General features: G+C 41.1%; 2 protein-coding genes across 4 annotated transcripts in view; both read left to right on the top strand.

The window, feature by feature from the left end:
• The first annotated feature begins 6304 nt into the window (after positions 1-6304).
• Positions 6305-15519, top strand: rbm8a (RNA binding motif protein 8A). Of its 2 annotated transcripts, none has more exons than XM_015949748.3 (6): positions 6305-6458; positions 7103-7162; positions 11260-11337; positions 11600-11736; positions 14793-14929; positions 15122-15519. In XM_015949748.3, the coding sequence occupies exons 1-6, from the start codon at positions 6398-6400 to the stop codon at positions 15168-15170; spliced, it is 522 nt and encodes a 173-aa protein (XP_015805234.1). In that variant the 5' UTR covers positions 6305-6397; the 3' UTR covers positions 15171-15519. The 2 variants fall into 2 exon arrangements, with proteins under 2 accessions (XP_015805234.1, XP_015805233.1); XM_015949747.3 differs by having other exon boundaries at positions 6306-6464.
• A 139-nt stretch (positions 15520-15658) lies between these two features.
• otud7b (OTU deubiquitinase 7B) overlaps positions 15659-17085 on the top strand; it is a 72332-nt gene continuing 70905 nt past the window's right edge. Inside the window, exon 1 of one of the 2 annotated variants that reach the window (XM_015949746.3) lies at positions 15659-16003. The gene's annotated coding sequence lies outside the window, so the exon portion shown is untranslated. The remainder of the gene's footprint in view (positions 16004-17085) is intronic. The other variant, XM_015949745.3, reaches the window with a different exon arrangement.

The following is a 17085-nucleotide window of genomic DNA, read 5'->3' as shown; positions in this document are numbered from 1 at the left end:
ATGGGGTGAAGGGTCAAAGCAGATGCTTCTGTTGTACTGTCAAAACAAAAGTCTGCTTATTTTAATGTTGTACAAACCAAACTGTTAAGTAGATGAAAAGATAATTAACATATCCTCTGCACTGTCACCTGTAGGTTTCTGAAGAGCTGATTTGAAGCCCAGTGGGCGGCTCCCACCATCGCCATCTCGGCTGCGTCACGTGTCTCGTCACTCCCAGAAAAACCACTGCTCAAAAAAAGAAAGGGAACACATAAACAACACAACGTAACTCCAAGTCAGTCATGCTTGTTTGAAATCAAACTGTCCACTTAGGAAGCAACACTGGTTGATGATCAATTTTCTCCTGCCTTTGTGCAAATGGAACAGACAACAGGTGGAAATTATGGGCAATTAGCAAGACGTCCCCAATTAGGGAGTGGTTCTGCAGGTGGTGACCACAGACTACTTCTCAGCTACTCTGCTTTCTGGTTGATGTTTTGGTTACTTTTGAATGCTGGCGGTGCTTTCACTCTAGTGGTAGAATGAGGCGGAGTTTTCGACCCACATTGTGGCTCAGGTAGTGAAGTTCAGTCAGGGTGGCACACCAATGTGAGCTGTGGCAAGAAGGTTACATAGTGGGTCAGTGATGGTGTGGGGTGGCATGTCTTTGGGCGACTGCACAGGCCTCCATGTGCTCACCAGAGGTAGCCTGACTGTCATTAGATATGAAGACAAGATCCTCAGACCCTTTGTTAGACCATATGCTGGTGGGGTTGAGGAGATCACTCAGGAGACCATCTGCCACCTCATCAGGAGCGTGCCCAGTCATTGTAGGGAGGTCATACAGGCACGTGGAGACCACACACTGCTGAGCCTCGTTCTGACTTGTTTAAAGGACATTTCATCAAAGTTGGATCTGCTTGTAGTGTGTTAAGCCTGATTTATACTTCTTCGTGAGTTCTGCAACAGAGAGACGCACACAGAGTGTTGGACATCACATTCGAACTTCAGTTCAGGCAGTGGAGTGTTGCAAAGCAATTCCCTGCCAGGACTATAGAGGGCGGAGCGCTGTTCTGTGGTATTGTGCCACTATGACACTCGTGCATCTGGTCCCCATCCCCGATAGTGTATTTACTTTATGTGTTTTTATATTTCAGAGACTTTATAACACGGGCAAATTAGTCCGTTGTTCTCCTTCATCTCTTCATGCGATCACCACCTCTAAACCCACATTTCCCGTCGTTTCCATCCACGTTTGCTCCGTATTTTGTACTCGTTCACTCATGGGTGAATAAATGTTAATGTTTTTGGACTTTTTCCGTGAAGCGTTCTTCAATCTGTTCTGGGGCTGCTGCTAAATATCTGTTTACCCTTTAACGGAGCTACAGCAATGCTGGTGACAAATATACAGGAAGCGGCGTCCTGACCAATCACAAGCTTGCGGTGTCTGTCACTTTCGACAGATGTTTAAAATTTTGGGCATGTCTCCATCACCATCCATCACCCTCTGTGAGCCTGTCACAGGCTTTAGTCCACTTTCATTTTACATGCGACTCCAAATCCAGACCTCCATGGATTGATGTATTTGATTTTCACAGATAATTTTCATGTGGTTGTGTTGTCAGCACAGTCAGCTATGTAAAGAACGAAAGTATTTAATAAGAATATTTCATTCAGTTGAATCTAGGATGTCTTATTTTTGTGTTCCCTTTTTCTTTTTTTTAGCTGTGTACAAAAATGGAGCTGAGAGCAGGGCCGTGAGGGTGGGCGCAGATGATTGACACCCATCAAACTCTAAGCCGATGTTGCTATGGGCTAACTGAATTAGCTTAAAGTATTAGAGGTAGGCAGGCACTTTTAGCCACAAAACCACCGTTGACACTGAGGCTGAGGTCTTCACGTGAGTAAGCAGTGGGTTGACGCTGACGGATAAAATCTGCTGTCTGTCATTCAAATGGACACACACCTAATTTCAAGCTTTAATTACATCTAAATTGATGAGTTACAAAAAATCCACCCCCCTCAGAGTTGTCATGACCGTAATCTAGATCTATTACACCTCAAATGTTTTTTGTACCAGGATGTAAACATGTTTATTTCTGCTGTGAAGTTGGCATTTTTACCATGAGAGTGAATGAGAACTGCTCCTTTCTGGAACCAGCCCCTAGTGGATGGGGGGGGGGGGGGGGGGGGCTGCAATTTTTGTCCCCTCCCTGTTGGCTTCACTTTTGCCCCTTGATGAAACCATCGTTTTAGTGATTTATACACTGAAGGCCAATGTCGATGAACTCTAATGAACCTTTTATTGACACAGTGTTTATTAACTGATGACAAAGTTCCCATCTACTCCCTCTTATCAGAGGTTACCCAACCATCTACAGCTGCTCCTGATAAACGTGTTACGGAGAAGAAGATATTGTGAACTGATTTCATGCTGCATGACTGGTCAGCTGGTGGTTTTTTCAAACCATATCATACTGTACCATACCATATATATTATACCATACCATATATGCCATACCATATATACCATTCCATATATACCATTCCATATATATCAAACCATACCATATATACCATATATACCAAACCATACCATATATACCATTCCATATATATCAAACCATACCATACCATATATACCAAACCATACCATACCATATATACCAAACCATACCATATTATACATACCATACCATGAATACCATACCACATATAACATACCATAAATACCATACATACCATACCATATATACCAAACCATACCATACCATATATACCATTCCATATGTAACAAACCATACCATACCATATATACCAAACCATACCATACCATACCATACCATATATACCAAACCACACCATATTATACATACCATACCATGAATACCATACCATATATAACATACCATAAATACCATACATACCATACCATATATAGCAAACCATACCATACCAAATACACCATATCATATATAACATACCATAAATACCATATATACCAACCTATACCATACCATAAATACCGAACCACACCATATTATACATACCATACCTTATATACCATATATACCATATACACCTTATACACCATACATACTATAACATACCATACTATAACATACCATACTATACCATAATATACCATAACATATATATCATACCACTTTATTTATAGAGCACTTCACACAAGACGTAAATACTTAGCGATGGAGACAGCTTAATGGGACTAAACAGGAATAAACATCACCTATAACATCCCAGAATGATTTGTTTCCAGTCCTTTAACACGTTTCAAGGTCATCATGTATTCTGTATGTATTCTCTCCCCTTTTTGCTTTGTCAGAGGAGTGGGCATCACTATGACAACCATCTGCTTTGGTAATTTCTGATATTGTGCAGTTGTCCCCCTTTGAGAACAACAGCAAAGTGTCAACGGTCCTTGAGAAAACAAACAACTTTCAGCCAGTCGCCCTCTCAGCAGAACGAATGAGGATGAAGATAATGGTCACCAGGAGGTGGAGGGATGTCTCCATCAGCCCAGGGGGTGGGGTGGGGCGTTCAGCTGGATGACAGAAGAAGTCTCATACTGATTATGAGATTTCATTCTCACTTTTCACCCCATCTACTCTATAGTCTCAGACTCCAAACCAAACTCCTTCTGTCCTAAAGCATCCAGAGGAGCATCAGGGTCATCAGAAACTTGCCATATCTAGCCTTGTTCCTGACTGCCGCTCCCTGGTGGATGGTCTACAGGTGGCAAGGACCAGTAATATATCTCTATTACTGTTATTTTGTTGATATAATAATCATTAAAACCGATAATTATATATTGTTGTGTTAACTTTAGTCAGTAAGTAATAAAAACTTGATTTTTTAAAATATTATTTGAGGCTTCAAACGCTTAAGGCCTATCATAACCTCGGTTTTTTTTACCCACCAATACTATTAGATCAGCCATTCATTTTACTTTTCATTATTAAGTTACACAATTTTATGCATGCGTCATTGGGATGACCTTGACTGTTTTCAAAGGTGTCTGAACTTGTGTACTGTCGTCTCTGAAATGCAAGTTTACGGCTCTGACCACTAGAGGGCGACATTGTTGTCTTTTATGAGAGAATTTTTCTGAGCACAGAGAAGGAAGTTGTCTGAGAAAGCCCAGTCCAGACACTAAAGACAAACATGTTTCCACACAATGATTCAACTAATGCTCTCACACAATGCTGATAGTAAAAGCTGCTCCTGAATCTGAAGAAACTCGTCTCACACAGTGACTTTGTATTGTTGATAGTTTCAGTAGTTTCAGTGAGACAGTGACATCCATGTTCTTGTGTCTTGTACCTAGGTGATGTTTTGATCTGCACTCTTGTAACAGAGGTTCATCTTAAGAGTTTTCTTTATTAAATAAAATTCATATTAAAATAACTCGTTTATTTATAAAATATAAATATATTAGCTAACTGATCATTGGGCAATGGCTTCATATTGTTCACACACACACACACACACACACACACACACACACACACACACACACACACACACACACACACACACACACACACACACACACACACACAAACTGCAGAAGTTTACATGTTACTGCTGCAGTCAGAGAATACACTGAAGGAAATATAAATATCAACAATAAATAAATAAACAAATAAATAAATAAATATTGGGTGACATTGGGGTGATCACCCCAAAATCTTGATAAACCACACTTTTCACGGCTGAGCCGTTTGTTTTGATGTAATATTTGTGGTGTGCACGCTGCCTTTCAAGTCGCATAAACAAACAATAAACTAACGAACAAACAAATAAATATATATATATGTCTTGGGGTGATGTTGGGGTGATAAACCCAAAATAATTAAATACCACACTTCCCGGCTTCAAGGCTGGTGTCCTGGTGCAGCCACAACAACCTGATGCTAAACACCCAGAAGACAGCGGAGGTTGTTTTGGACTTTAGGAAGCACACAGCCCCACTTCCCCCCATAACCCTGTCTGACACTCCCCAAGTTGGTGGACTCATGTCGCTTCCTGGGCTCCATCATCACCCAAGACCTCAAGTGGGAGCCCACCATCACCTCCATCATAAAAAAGGCCCAGCAGAGGATAAACTTCCTGATGCAGCTGAAGAAATTCAACCTGCCAACACAGTCGATGTGAGGTAGTTCTACACCGCAGTCATCAAGTCCATCCTCACCTCTTCTGTCACTGTGTGGTACACAGGAGCCACCACCAGGGACAAGAAGAAGCTGTGGCATGTTGCACTCTATGCTGAGGAGGTCATTGGCTGCAAACTCCCCTTCATACAGGACCTGTACTCCTCCAGGACATTGAGGCGTGCTGTTGGAAAACAGCTGACCTGTGTCACAGTGGACACAGTCTTTTTAACTCGCACCCATCTGGCAGGAGGTTCAGATCCATTCAGACCAGAACCTCTCGCCACAAGAACAAGTTCTTACCCTCTGTTGTTGGACTCATGAATGACAATCCTAGGTCCCACTCCAGTTGCTTGGTTCCAGTCACATGACCCTGTATTGTATTTGTTGCTACCTGAACTGATCAGTAACTACACTGCCTTGTATAGTAGCATTTCTCTAATTATTGTCACTTAAATAATTATTTTATCATGATATATTTTTACTTCCTATATTTGCTAATTTCTTATTTTTATCTTTCTTTTTGCACCAAGTACCGCAGCGATTTCCTAATGTTGTGGTTTCTTGCACAAATGGAAATAAAACCTTATGATTCTGATTTTTGTCTGTTTTATCTTATTTTGGTCTATTTTTTTTCTTTTGCAAATCAAAATAAAAGGCGCTATAAAAGTGCGTGTCATTTATTTATTTTTTCCAAATGCGAACTCATTCGCGATGATTTGTCCTTTTGTCTCGATGGTCCACAGATCAGTAGGTTGCGCTAATGCACGTAACGACGTCCCGTTGATTACATTAAAAATAGATAAAATCATCTAGGATGCTTTTACAGCTGATGCATTAGTATTTTTGTATTACCGTAATTTCATCTTTGGACTTCATCACCAGTAATGTATTTTGTCCAGCTTATCTGGAAAAACAGCATTGTTTTTACTATCCCGTTTGTTTTAAAAGATCTTTCAGTTATGTTCATTTTTTAACACCAGAAACATGACAATTTAAAGCGCTCCAGCGCGCGTCCCCGACACGCTAGGGCGCGGTTGTAGGTGTGGATGGTTTTATACACGAGCCACATCTACTAAGTTGTTTGTTTATTGATGAAAACCTTTTTCTACAGTCACACTAACAATAGGAAATAGCGCCCCCTTCAGGTACGGAAGTTTCATGGTGTGGATGTGCCCTGTGCCCACGTTCCGCCCCATGCTTCAAGCCGCAGCCAGGAAGATCTTCTCACACTCAGAGGAATCATGGCGGACGTACTGGACCTTCATGAGGCGGGAGGCGAAGACTTTCCTATGGATGAGGATGGTGATGGTAATATTATTACTTATGCGTTAAGCAGTAGGCGCTGCTTAATCCAGGTGTATAAATAATGTCGCGTTGATGTTTCTGTTACCACCAGATTAACAACCGCCTTGCTACGTGTTAGCAGGCCCAAGCTAACGAGATAAAGTAAGCTAGCTGTTGATTCATTCGCTCTGCGCGAGTTAGCAGCGTGGCTAGTTGGTTCAAAGTATATGGAAACCACGTCTAAGTTCGGTTTTAGTGTTTAAATGTTCATGTGTGGGTGTTTTGCTGCTAATGTAGAGAGTAAACCAACGAACGGAGTTGGCTAGCAGCTAACGGATAACAAACACACACTTAAGGTTCCTATAGTAAGTAGCTTGAACCATAAAAAGTTCAGACTTTTTGAAACTCGATTTGTTTTCTCCCATTATTAAGCTTCAATGTTAATTAGGAACGTGTTTTTTAATCAATAAGTAACATATTTTACACGACTGAATAAAGACGATGTTAAAAACAAATGCACAAACGGCATATTAAAGAGTTGTGAAGTTATTTCTTAAAATGTCTTAAAATTGAAACTACATTGAGTTTGTATCATCATCATTGAATTTGCCTTCATCGCACAGCATCATCTTCAGGCTTTAATTTTATGTTTCTGTCTGCAGACAGCATCCACAAGCTGAAAGAGAAGGCCAAGAAGAGAAAAGGACGAGGCTTTGGTTTAGGTGAGCTAACAGTTTTCAGCCATGTCCTTTTAGCCGGGATCACACAGCGTTTTTCGGTCATCACACAGGATTGCTCATGTCACACTGAGAGAACTCCAGTGGGATGACACACTGTACTGTGAAAGGTTTCGGTGAGCCAGACTGCTAAACGTCATGCACCAGCAGGACACACTACGTCTTGAGCGCATCCCCTGAAGGCATACTCAGTAAACAGACAGCTAATCAAAACAAAGCTGAAAAGAGTAAAAATAAATAAATAGCAGTAGGGCTGAAACGATTCCTCGAGTACCTCGAATAATTCGAGTACAAAAAATCCTCGAGTCAAATTCTCTGCCTCGAAGCTTCGTTTAATTCATGTTTAATTAATTCATGGCTTTGCAATCGCCCGTGGTCATGTTTCACCCGGACCGAAATAAGTGACGCACATACACACTGCACTGAATGCACACGCGAGTAGCGAACGCAACTTAACTTTCTTTTAAGCCATGGCGGACAATGTGGACCCCGGTGGAGTGTGAAAAAGACACAAAATGTCAAAAGTGTGGGACCATTTTCACGTCGTAAGGCGGAAAACGTACTCCAGTGTAAATACTGTAAAATGGATTTAGCCTACCACAACACCACATCCTCCATGCTGCAGCACCTGACCAGGAAACATCCACATGTAAATGTCACTTCTGCAAGCGGACTCGGAGCCTCTACAAGATAATGCATTTTAGCCTGTATTTCTATATATTCTGCGGACACTGTGGGACTTTTTCATTTGTAGCACTCAGTTTCAGCTCACACCGTACGTCTGGTAGCAACACGTCGGACTTAAAATGTGCTAAAAATAGCAGTTTTTACAACACCTTGGACTTTTTACTGTGTTGTTATTGATGTCCGTTGTCCCTCAGGATTGCTGCAGGAGGACAGGTATTTATGAGTGGCGGAGGAAAACGAAAGAAAGTAAATAAATGTTTTCTGATCAGTATAATTTGACATAACCACGGCAAACATGCTTTCGACAATCCTTGTTAGTGTGAGACAAAAAAAAGTGTAGAAATTAAAACGAACGTGTGTTAATAGGGAAAAAGCTGGCGAGACATGTTTGCGCATGCACCGTGAGCGGTTCTGGTGCTGTTTGGGTCGCAGCCGCTCGCATTTGTTTACTGTGAAGTAAAGTTGAAGTGCTGAAGTTTTGAAAACTAATTTTGAATAAAACTTGAAGAATAACTGGCAATTGCTTTCTCATTTCAAGAGGTCTTTCATATTTTATAACATGCTATTTGATGTAATGCTTTAAAAACGCAAAAGAGTAATTAATTAGAGTACTCGATTAATCAATAAAAGATTCGATAGAGTACTCTGTTACAAAAATATTCGATAGCTGCAGTTCTAAATAGCACCACCATTAAGACTTGTTTTTAGTCAGCTCATGGCCCATCTAATCTTCCTCAAAGAGGAAGGCTCATTTTTGAAATCATCGCTTTGTCCTCACACTCCAGCTCTGGGTCTCCTTTAATCTTCCAGCTAAACAGCTGATCTGTCTGCTGGACATACGTCCCTCTCACCCTCCTTATACATAAAAAACCCACTAAACTACAGAGAAGTAACAAACTGAGATCGCTCCAATATCTAAAGTTTTCCCATGAATTCTGTCTCACTGTTCATTCCTCAGCTCTGCCCTGTGACACCCCACTGTCACCCACATCCTTCTGTCCCTCAGCAACAAAACGCTACTGAACCATTCCTATTAGTTGAACATGTGAGATTTCCACCAACAGCAAAGGGATCTCATGTTTTTGTGGTTTATTTTTTATGTTTGTGAGCACATCATCTCTCACAGACCACAGAATAACAGTTTTCACAATTCAGCTGATTGTCTAAAAAAGGTAGTTTAATTATTTTCAGTGTAACTTAACTTTGGCTATTAATAAAAATAAAAACTGGTGTGTAGTTGAGGGCTGCACAATTATGGCAAAAATAATTATCATGATTATTTTGACTGAAAATGAAATAGATTATTCATGACTATCATTAACATAGATTTTAGTTGTTATTTATTCAGTCATAAAATTGCACAGGGCGCAATCAGGAAAAGAGAAATAAATGAAAAAAGACAGAAACAAGATAATCACACACACACACAATCCCCGATCCCTCAGGTAAAAGAGCCAACACACCTACTTATAGTTTATAACCAAAATTGTGTAGTCCTACCCAATACAGACCTAATTTGATGTAAAAACTACTGCAAAGACTGACAAGGGCTATACAGTGCAAACATCTGTAATATAAAAATAAATGGAAACATATAAACATCTGTTGTGGAGAAGATCTACAACCTAATAATTATTTAGTCTTGTCAGCAGAGGTGTGTGTGTGCGTGCGTGCGTGTGTGTGTGTGTGTGTGTGTGTGTGTGTGTCTGTGTACAGCAGCAATTCAATTCAAGTTTTTTTTATATAGCGCCAAATCACGACAAGAGTCGTCTCAAGGCACTTCACATAATAAACATTCCAATACAGGTCAGTTCATTAAGCCAGTCAGAAAACAGTTTCCTATATAAGGAACCAAGCAAATTGGATCGAGTCACTGACTAGTGTCAGTGACTTTACAGCAATCCTCATACTAAGCAAGCATGCAGTGACAGTGAAGAGGAAAACTCCCTTTTAACAGGAAGAAACCTCCAGAGGATCCTGGCTCAGTATAAGCAGCCATCCGCCATGACTCACTGGGGATCGAGAAGACAGAGCAGGCACACACACACACACACCAAGTAGTGTTTCTATGGCTGCATTGTGATTTCTTAGTAAATACTCTATTTGGTGAGAGATAAGCTTTATTGTATTTATCCTAGTGAATCTATAATTACACGGATAAACTAGTAGTAGCACATTCAATGTCAAGGGAAGTAAAGTGTTATCAGGAGAGATAATGATTAAGTGGTTAGCAACAGTGTTCAAGACGATGGCCCCCTCCATGAGGCCACCACAGCTCAGCAGAACATCATTGTAGCTTCTTCTGGGGAGAAAAATACTTAGAGAAAAAATAAAGTTAACAGTTGAAATTGCAGGAAATAATACAGTTAAAGAACAGATTGTACAAGAAAGTAATAGAGTGTGGAAAGTGGTCAGTGTGTCCTCCAGCAGTCTAAGCCTATAGCAGATAACTCTGGATAACCTAGCCTTTTTAGATGGAGGCATGTTGGAGGCAGGGCAAGGGAGAGTCGTCTTGCCTCCTTGCACGATGCAATTTGTTGCTCAGAGATGATTTGAACAATTATTTGTAGCTCTGATAAAATATAAACCCTTTTCATATACGGGTCGCTGTGTCTTGAGTTTACTTACCTTGTAAAATAGATGTTTTAGCGAGTGAGATCCATCGAGAAAGGTTTATGATTAAACAGTCGACACAGTACATGCGCACTTCCTTCCCTTTCCTTATGTTTTGCTAACCTGCAGGAAATATCAACGACAAAGTTCCACAGAAAGTAGCCAAGCGTTATCAGAAATGTTACTAAGTTGTTCACTAGATACTTTCAGGATAAGAAGTCAAGAAAGGGGTCTGAAAAGCTGTTAGGAATAGCGACAAAGTCGCTAAGTTGTCGACCGTGTGTGAGGTGCACTTAATTTGTATCTCAGAGCAGTGCATAAGGGAGGAGCAAGTAATTGGCCCATTTTGTCTTTATTATTACTCAAAACCCAAATCATAATTGTAATTAAAATTTGATTAATTGAGCAGCCCTAGTGTAGTTTGTAATCCGCATCAATTGAAGCCGAAGCTCAGAGAAGCAGAGTGTTGCTGTGAAATCCCAAAGGTGTGTTTTTGTTGGTCGATTGCAGAGTCGTAGGTGTTCGAGCAGTGCTTAAAGACTGTTGGAGGCTGTCTTTGGTTGTGAGACGGTTCAAAAGCTGTCACAGTGCCAGTCGCACTGAATGTCCACAGCAAATCCTCCTCGCGTTCACCGTTTATTGTCACGATTCTGCTCGCGATGAGGGATTTGGCCGAAAATTGCACAGTGTGAACTGAGCATTGGCTCTCCCAACTGGACCCCACAGAGCCTTTTGTTTTTGTATTTAATGTATTTAATCCTTTTTGTTGTTGTGAATTCCAGAGGAGGGAGCCAGGTCCAGAGCTAAAGAGGACTATGATACAGTGGAACAAGACGGGGATGAGCCAGGTCCTCAGAGATGTAAGTTCCAGACTTGCTCTCTACGTGTTTTCTGCATCATTGTTCACGCTTGAACTGCTTATGTTAACTTTACTTATTCACAAGCACAACCCTAATTGGAACAAAATTCTAGACTGCCTCTTGAGTTTATTCTATTAAACTTGCCCTTTTGCTGCAACTCGATAAGTATTTTTAAAAGTCAAAATTGTCATTTTACAGTAGATTTTTGTAGTGTTGCTTCACTGGTGGCTGCTTATTTGAACTGAGTTCCTTTTTTGTGCAGCTGTGGAGGGCTGGATCCTGTTTGTGACCGGTGTACACGAGGAAGCCACTGAGGAAGACATTCATGACAAGTTTTCAGAGTTTGGAGAAATCAAAAACCTGCATCTCAACCTTGATCGTAGAACAGGCTATCTGAAGGTAAGGACAGGAAACCACAAAGCTGTCAGCGAATTTGTGTTTCACTTTTTGGCTTTTTTGATAGAATAAAAATGTAAATACGTAGTTTCTGTTGATCTTTGTTTAAATAATTTTGTTGCCCAGGCATGTTTTTTAAATTAAATGATCAAAGATACACCAAGAATTCCTAAGTGATAAAGACTTAAGTAAGAATCAGGATATTATTCTAGCACTACTTCCCTTTAGCTGTTGGTACAAGTCTTGCCGATAAATGTGGTATTAGTGGGGCGACGGTGGCACAGGAGTTAAGTGCTCGCCCCATAATCGGAAGGTTGCAGGTTCAAGCCCCGCTCAGTCTGTCGCTGTCGTTGTGTCCTTGGGAAAGACACTTAACCCACGTTGCCTGCTGGTGGTGGTCAGAGGGACTGGTGGCACCAGTGCTCGGCAGCCTCGCCTCTGTCAGTGCACCCCAGGGCAGCTGTGGCTACATCGTAGCTCATCCCCACCAGTGTGTGAATGTGTGTGTGAATGGGTGAATGACTGATTGTGTTGTAAAGCGCCTTGGGGGGTTCCAGGACTCTAGAAGGTGCTATATCAAATACAGGCCATTTACCATTAGTTAACACTGGGGTTGTGACCAAAATCTTCATGGTTTTCGGTATTGTGGTATTTTTTTAAACGTGTTACATTTTCAGACAACTAAATAAACCCTGTATATCAGGAAAACGTCCTTGGTTTGTGTCCTTCCAGTGAGCTTTGCAGATTTGGGAAAATCATCGGGAAGTTTTTCGGGAAGAAATTCATAATTATTCTCGGAGAGAGACCAACTCTTATCTGCCCCTGGGAGCCCCGTAATGCATAGCGTCATTTCAACATGGGGGTGTCCGTGACACTGTTTATATGCAGGTAGCGGCGCTGCGGCTGCTTTATATAGCGACTCATTGCATTCTCCCTCAACCCAAATCCTCGGATCACGCATCTTAGCTAAAACGCTAACGTTAGCTTGCCTTGCGTTGATTGTAGAGTTGTGGGTGATGGTCACGCAGAAGTGTCATGAGATTTGAAGCGTTGCTGCCATTCACAGACACCTTTTCCGCACGTGCTGCAAACAGGATAGCCATCTTCTATCAACTGTCCCTCGGCATTCTTCAAATATCCAAAAGATGCCTGTACTTCCCACTTTGTCTTCTTTGAGGGATAATAAATGTCCTGAACGCTGCCGTCTCCTCCTTTGGCCATTATTTCAGCTTTAGATTCAAGAAAGTTTTGGTTGTAAACAACAAAGCGTGCATGTGCCGCTGGCAACTTCAGCAGATGATACGGTGGCTGGTAAGGGTCACCGCACCTACACCGCAGCCACGGTAAACCCACTGAGATAATATAGTTTTTAAAAACAAGACAGTTGTTATTATTGTCAACTTTTTTACCAGGGTTTACCGCTACACCGGTTACAGTGACAACCCTAAACAAGCTGTAAGGAAGAGTAGTTCAGGTAGATGCTAATATCTTTCTCAGCCACAAGGTGGCAGCATTGCCTTACTTCGGTAGTAATCTCAAATCATGAATTTGCATTTTCATTGGCCATTTTTATTGCTGGTTATTTGGTGTTAAACAGAATGTTCGTGCATTATGTGTTTAAAGACTTAAAATTCATAATCAATTTAAAAAATAGCGCTTTACGCTTCAGTGGTCATGCATCCATTTAGGGTTGTCATGGTATGAAAATTTAACCTCACGGTTATTGTGACCAAAATTATCACGGTTTTCGGTATTATCGCTGTATTTTTTAAACGGTGTTGCATATGTTCAGAAAGCATTGATAGTCCTGTTCCACACAAACTGAAATAGTTTTGAAAAGGTTTAACAGTGTTTATTAAACCTAAAATAACACAAAGCCTTAGCAAAAGTGCAACTTTTCACAAGTAAAGGAACAAATAGCTTATTTTTCTGGAACATGTTACAGTAGTCAGTGCAGGTTTAAATTATACAAATCCAAACATTCAAAACATAAACAATATGTAAACAAATCAAAGAAACACCACTTGTTTTCTCATATACTTGTTTTCTTCATTATCAAAATGAAAATCTAAAACTCCAGTCCACACTTGACTTGAGCACTGTACAAGTCAACCTTAAAAAATATGTATTTAAAATAAATAGCCACTTTAAACAAATTACTAAAATAACTACCACACTATGTAATCAAATCCAAATGTTCAAGTATAAATGGCATTGAATAAGTAAACAAATCAATGACAAGGAACTAATTGTATATTTCTCTTCATCATCAACAAATAAGATGCTTCATCCAGCAACAGGGTGTCCGTGACACGGTTTAAATGCTGGCAGAGGACGCTGCGGCTGCAGTATATAGTGACTCGTTGCATTCTCCCTCAACCAAAAGTCCTCATGTCATGCATTTAAGCTAAAATGCTAATGTCAACTTACCTTGCACTGGCTGTAGGGACGTGGGTGATGGTCACGCAGATGTGCCATTAGATTCGAAGTGTTGCTGCCTTTTGCAGACACTTGTTTCCTGCACGTTCTGCAAACGGGATAGCCGTCTTCTATTAACTGTCCCTCAGCATTTTTCAGAAATCCAAAATATGCCCATACTTCCGATTTAGTCTTCTTTGAGGGCTGATGGATGTCCTGGGCGCTGCCGTCTCCTCCTTCGGCCATTATTTCAGCTTCAAAGTTTTGGTGCCGTTGAAAACTAAAAAGTGCGCGTGCGCGCCGCGGGAACTTCAGCTGAAGCGACGGTGGCTGGTAAGGGTCACCGCGCCAAAACCGCGGCCACGGTAAACCCACCGAGATAATTTAGTTTTTTAAAAACTGGACGGTTATTTTTATTGTCAACTTTTTTACCGGGGTTTACCGCTATACCGGTTACCGTGACAACCCTACATCCATTCACACACACCTTGTACTCCTCCACACAACAATGCTACAATAGCAATGCTACAATATTTCATGCACTTTTAGAAATTTTTGGGTTTAAGAGACCATGGATCTTTAGAAATCGTTGTTTTTAAATATAATTTATTTATCTATATGATTTTTGCACCAATATTCAGGGCTATGCGCTGGTGGAGTATGAGACATACAAAGAGGCACAGGCAGCCATGGAAGGTCTCAATGGTCAGGATCTGATGGGCCAGACTATCAGTGTCGACTGGGCGTTTGTCAGAGGCCCCCCCAAGAACAAAAGGAGGCAAGAAATAAAAAATCTTTTACTGTATGAATGTGAACTCAGCACAGCTTTTGAATGTTGCTATAAATAACATTCCTCTAATTGTTTTTCCATTACTTTTTATTCAGTCAGTTAAAAAAATGCCAACAAATGTAATCTATCTTCTTTATGTAGTGGAATACAATATTTATCTTTTTTTCTGTTTTTTCACAGGGGTGGTGGGCGACGACGTAGCAGGAGTCCAGACAGGAGACGGCGTTAAAAAGAAACTGTTGTGTCACATTGACAGGCGTCTTCTCATATTTTCATTATTAAAAATCTTTCAATCCCTTGTACAATATTTTTAAGTTACAGTTTTAATTTACACACAGCAACCCTTGATGAGAAGGGAATCATACAGAAATAAATTGGGCTAACAGAGTTTGCAGTTTTTTTTCTATGATACTGTAAAACAAGAAAAGGTCGGTCTCTCTAGTGAGGTTTTGTGTTACATTCATCATTCAGATTGATTGTACGTGTTTATGGGTTCCAGGGTTTCCTCAAATGTTTGCATTTTACAGTGATCTTGTGTTTTTATAATCTGAGGAATATTAAAGTTTTAAATCGTATAACAGCTGTGTTGTGTGTTTCTTGGCATCATTAATGACGTGTGGTTTACATCATCCAGGATGACCTCACTCAGCCAGTGAGGCCGCCCCAGAAGCACCTGCCACTTTTGCCCCTGAGCCACACTCATTGGCTGCTGGCAAGAGCATGTTTCACACTGCTCTCATTTGGTGTTTACTCTACTGGGTAAAATCAGTCAAGGTCCCTGGGTGCTGCCATTGGTTAGCATCCCTGCCCTTTAGGCTATCCCGGTTCTGTGATTGGACTAACTTGTTAGAGGGGCGGGCTCACGCTGCTGTTGGACGTTGTAAGTGGTGGAGGAATTACTTTGTCGTTAGTGGTCCGGTTAGAGATCCTGTGTTAACAGCTACCTGCGAATATGTTCAAAAGTTAAAAATGAGTGATTCTGAATTTAAATCCCCTTTTTACATGTTCGTACTCCTCGGGAAACTTAACGGGACGACGAGAACATCTGTGAGAGCGCCGAAGGTAAGAAGTAAACGGACACTCCGGCTGCTAGTAGCCTCGGCTAACGCTAGCTTCTGATTAGCCTGGCTGAAGCTAAATGCTGCGCTTCGAGCTGCTAAATGGAGAATTCCTGACGTGTCAGCAATCAGTTTTTATGCTCATACGTGACGAGCCATGGTGTTATTTTACCGATCGATAAAGTTGTGTCTGAGCGGAGCATCAACCTCTGCGTTTGAACGCCTCAAATGCGTTTATGTAAGCATGTGTATTGTTCGGTGATGTTTCAGAGAGTGGTCCTAGACTCCTCTGAAGCAACATTTAGGACCAACGTCAGCCGCTGGAGCTGTTTGCAAGTTTCATTTTAAGTCTGGAGAAGAGCCGTGCGCTTCAGAAACGCCCATATTTTCTCTTTTCTTTAAACCAATGACAGAATTACTTTAAATGCCATCATTTTCCTCTGGAAGGACTGGCAGTCACGATCCAGAGCAACAGAGGTCGGTTTGTGGGACTATTTCAGGTGCGTGTGATGTAACGTTTATTTAAAGCACCAGCTTAGCGGGAAATTACCAGAAGTCGGTGTTTACACCTCCTCACGTGGATTTCCATCCTACCATCAACACCATGGCTGGGTAGTGGTTAAACTGATCAGGGGAGATTCCTTCATTTCACCCCAAATCTTTGCTGCCATGGTGATGACCCTCCTGAGCAGTGGGTTCACTGCCTCCTTTAGAAGCCACCACTGGGTAAATTTCCATCATTTCCAAAAAGCCACGATGAGAGGATTGAGTTACAGTTTGTGTTGAATTATTCACCTGTTGTAGTTCTGGTGCCTTTTGTGTGCAGGTTGGTGGAAAACAAAACAAGTAGGGCACAGATGCAGTTACTTTTTTTCTGCTCCAGGCATAATGAGTAGAGCAGCAATAACCTGTGATCACCTGCTTCTTCAAATAATTTACCCATCATACGATGTTTGATGTATTTCTAAGGAACTAAATGAGAGAAACAGACACACCCCCTCTTTCCAGGCTGGACCGTTTGACCTGCTGCATTGTTCATCCTACTGGTGGTTTTTGCAACTCACCAGGTTCACTAAACTTGTCATT

The sequence above is a fragment of the Nothobranchius furzeri genome, chromosome 5, assembly GCF_043380555.1.
Source record: "Nothobranchius furzeri strain GRZ-AD chromosome 5, NfurGRZ-RIMD1, whole genome shotgun sequence".
In the NCBI taxonomy this organism is placed as follows: Eukaryota; Metazoa; Chordata; class Actinopteri; order Cyprinodontiformes; family Nothobranchiidae; genus Nothobranchius; species Nothobranchius furzeri.
Note: the sequence above shows the minus strand (reverse complement) of the source record. Positions and strands in the feature narration are given on the sequence as shown.

Coding starts and splice junctions, on each gene's coding strand:
- rbm8a (XM_015949747.3), top strand. CDS start 6,398: ATGGCGGACGTACTGGACCTTCATGAGGCGGGAGGCGAAGACTTTCCT. Junction 11,737..14,792: donor GTAGAACAGGCTATCTGAAG/GTAAGGACAGGA, acceptor ACCAATATTCAG/GGCTATGCGCTGGTGGAGTA. Junction 14,930..15,121: donor CCCCCCAAGAACAAAAGGAG/GCAAGAAATAAA, acceptor GTTTTTTCACAG/GGGTGGTGGGCGACGACGTA.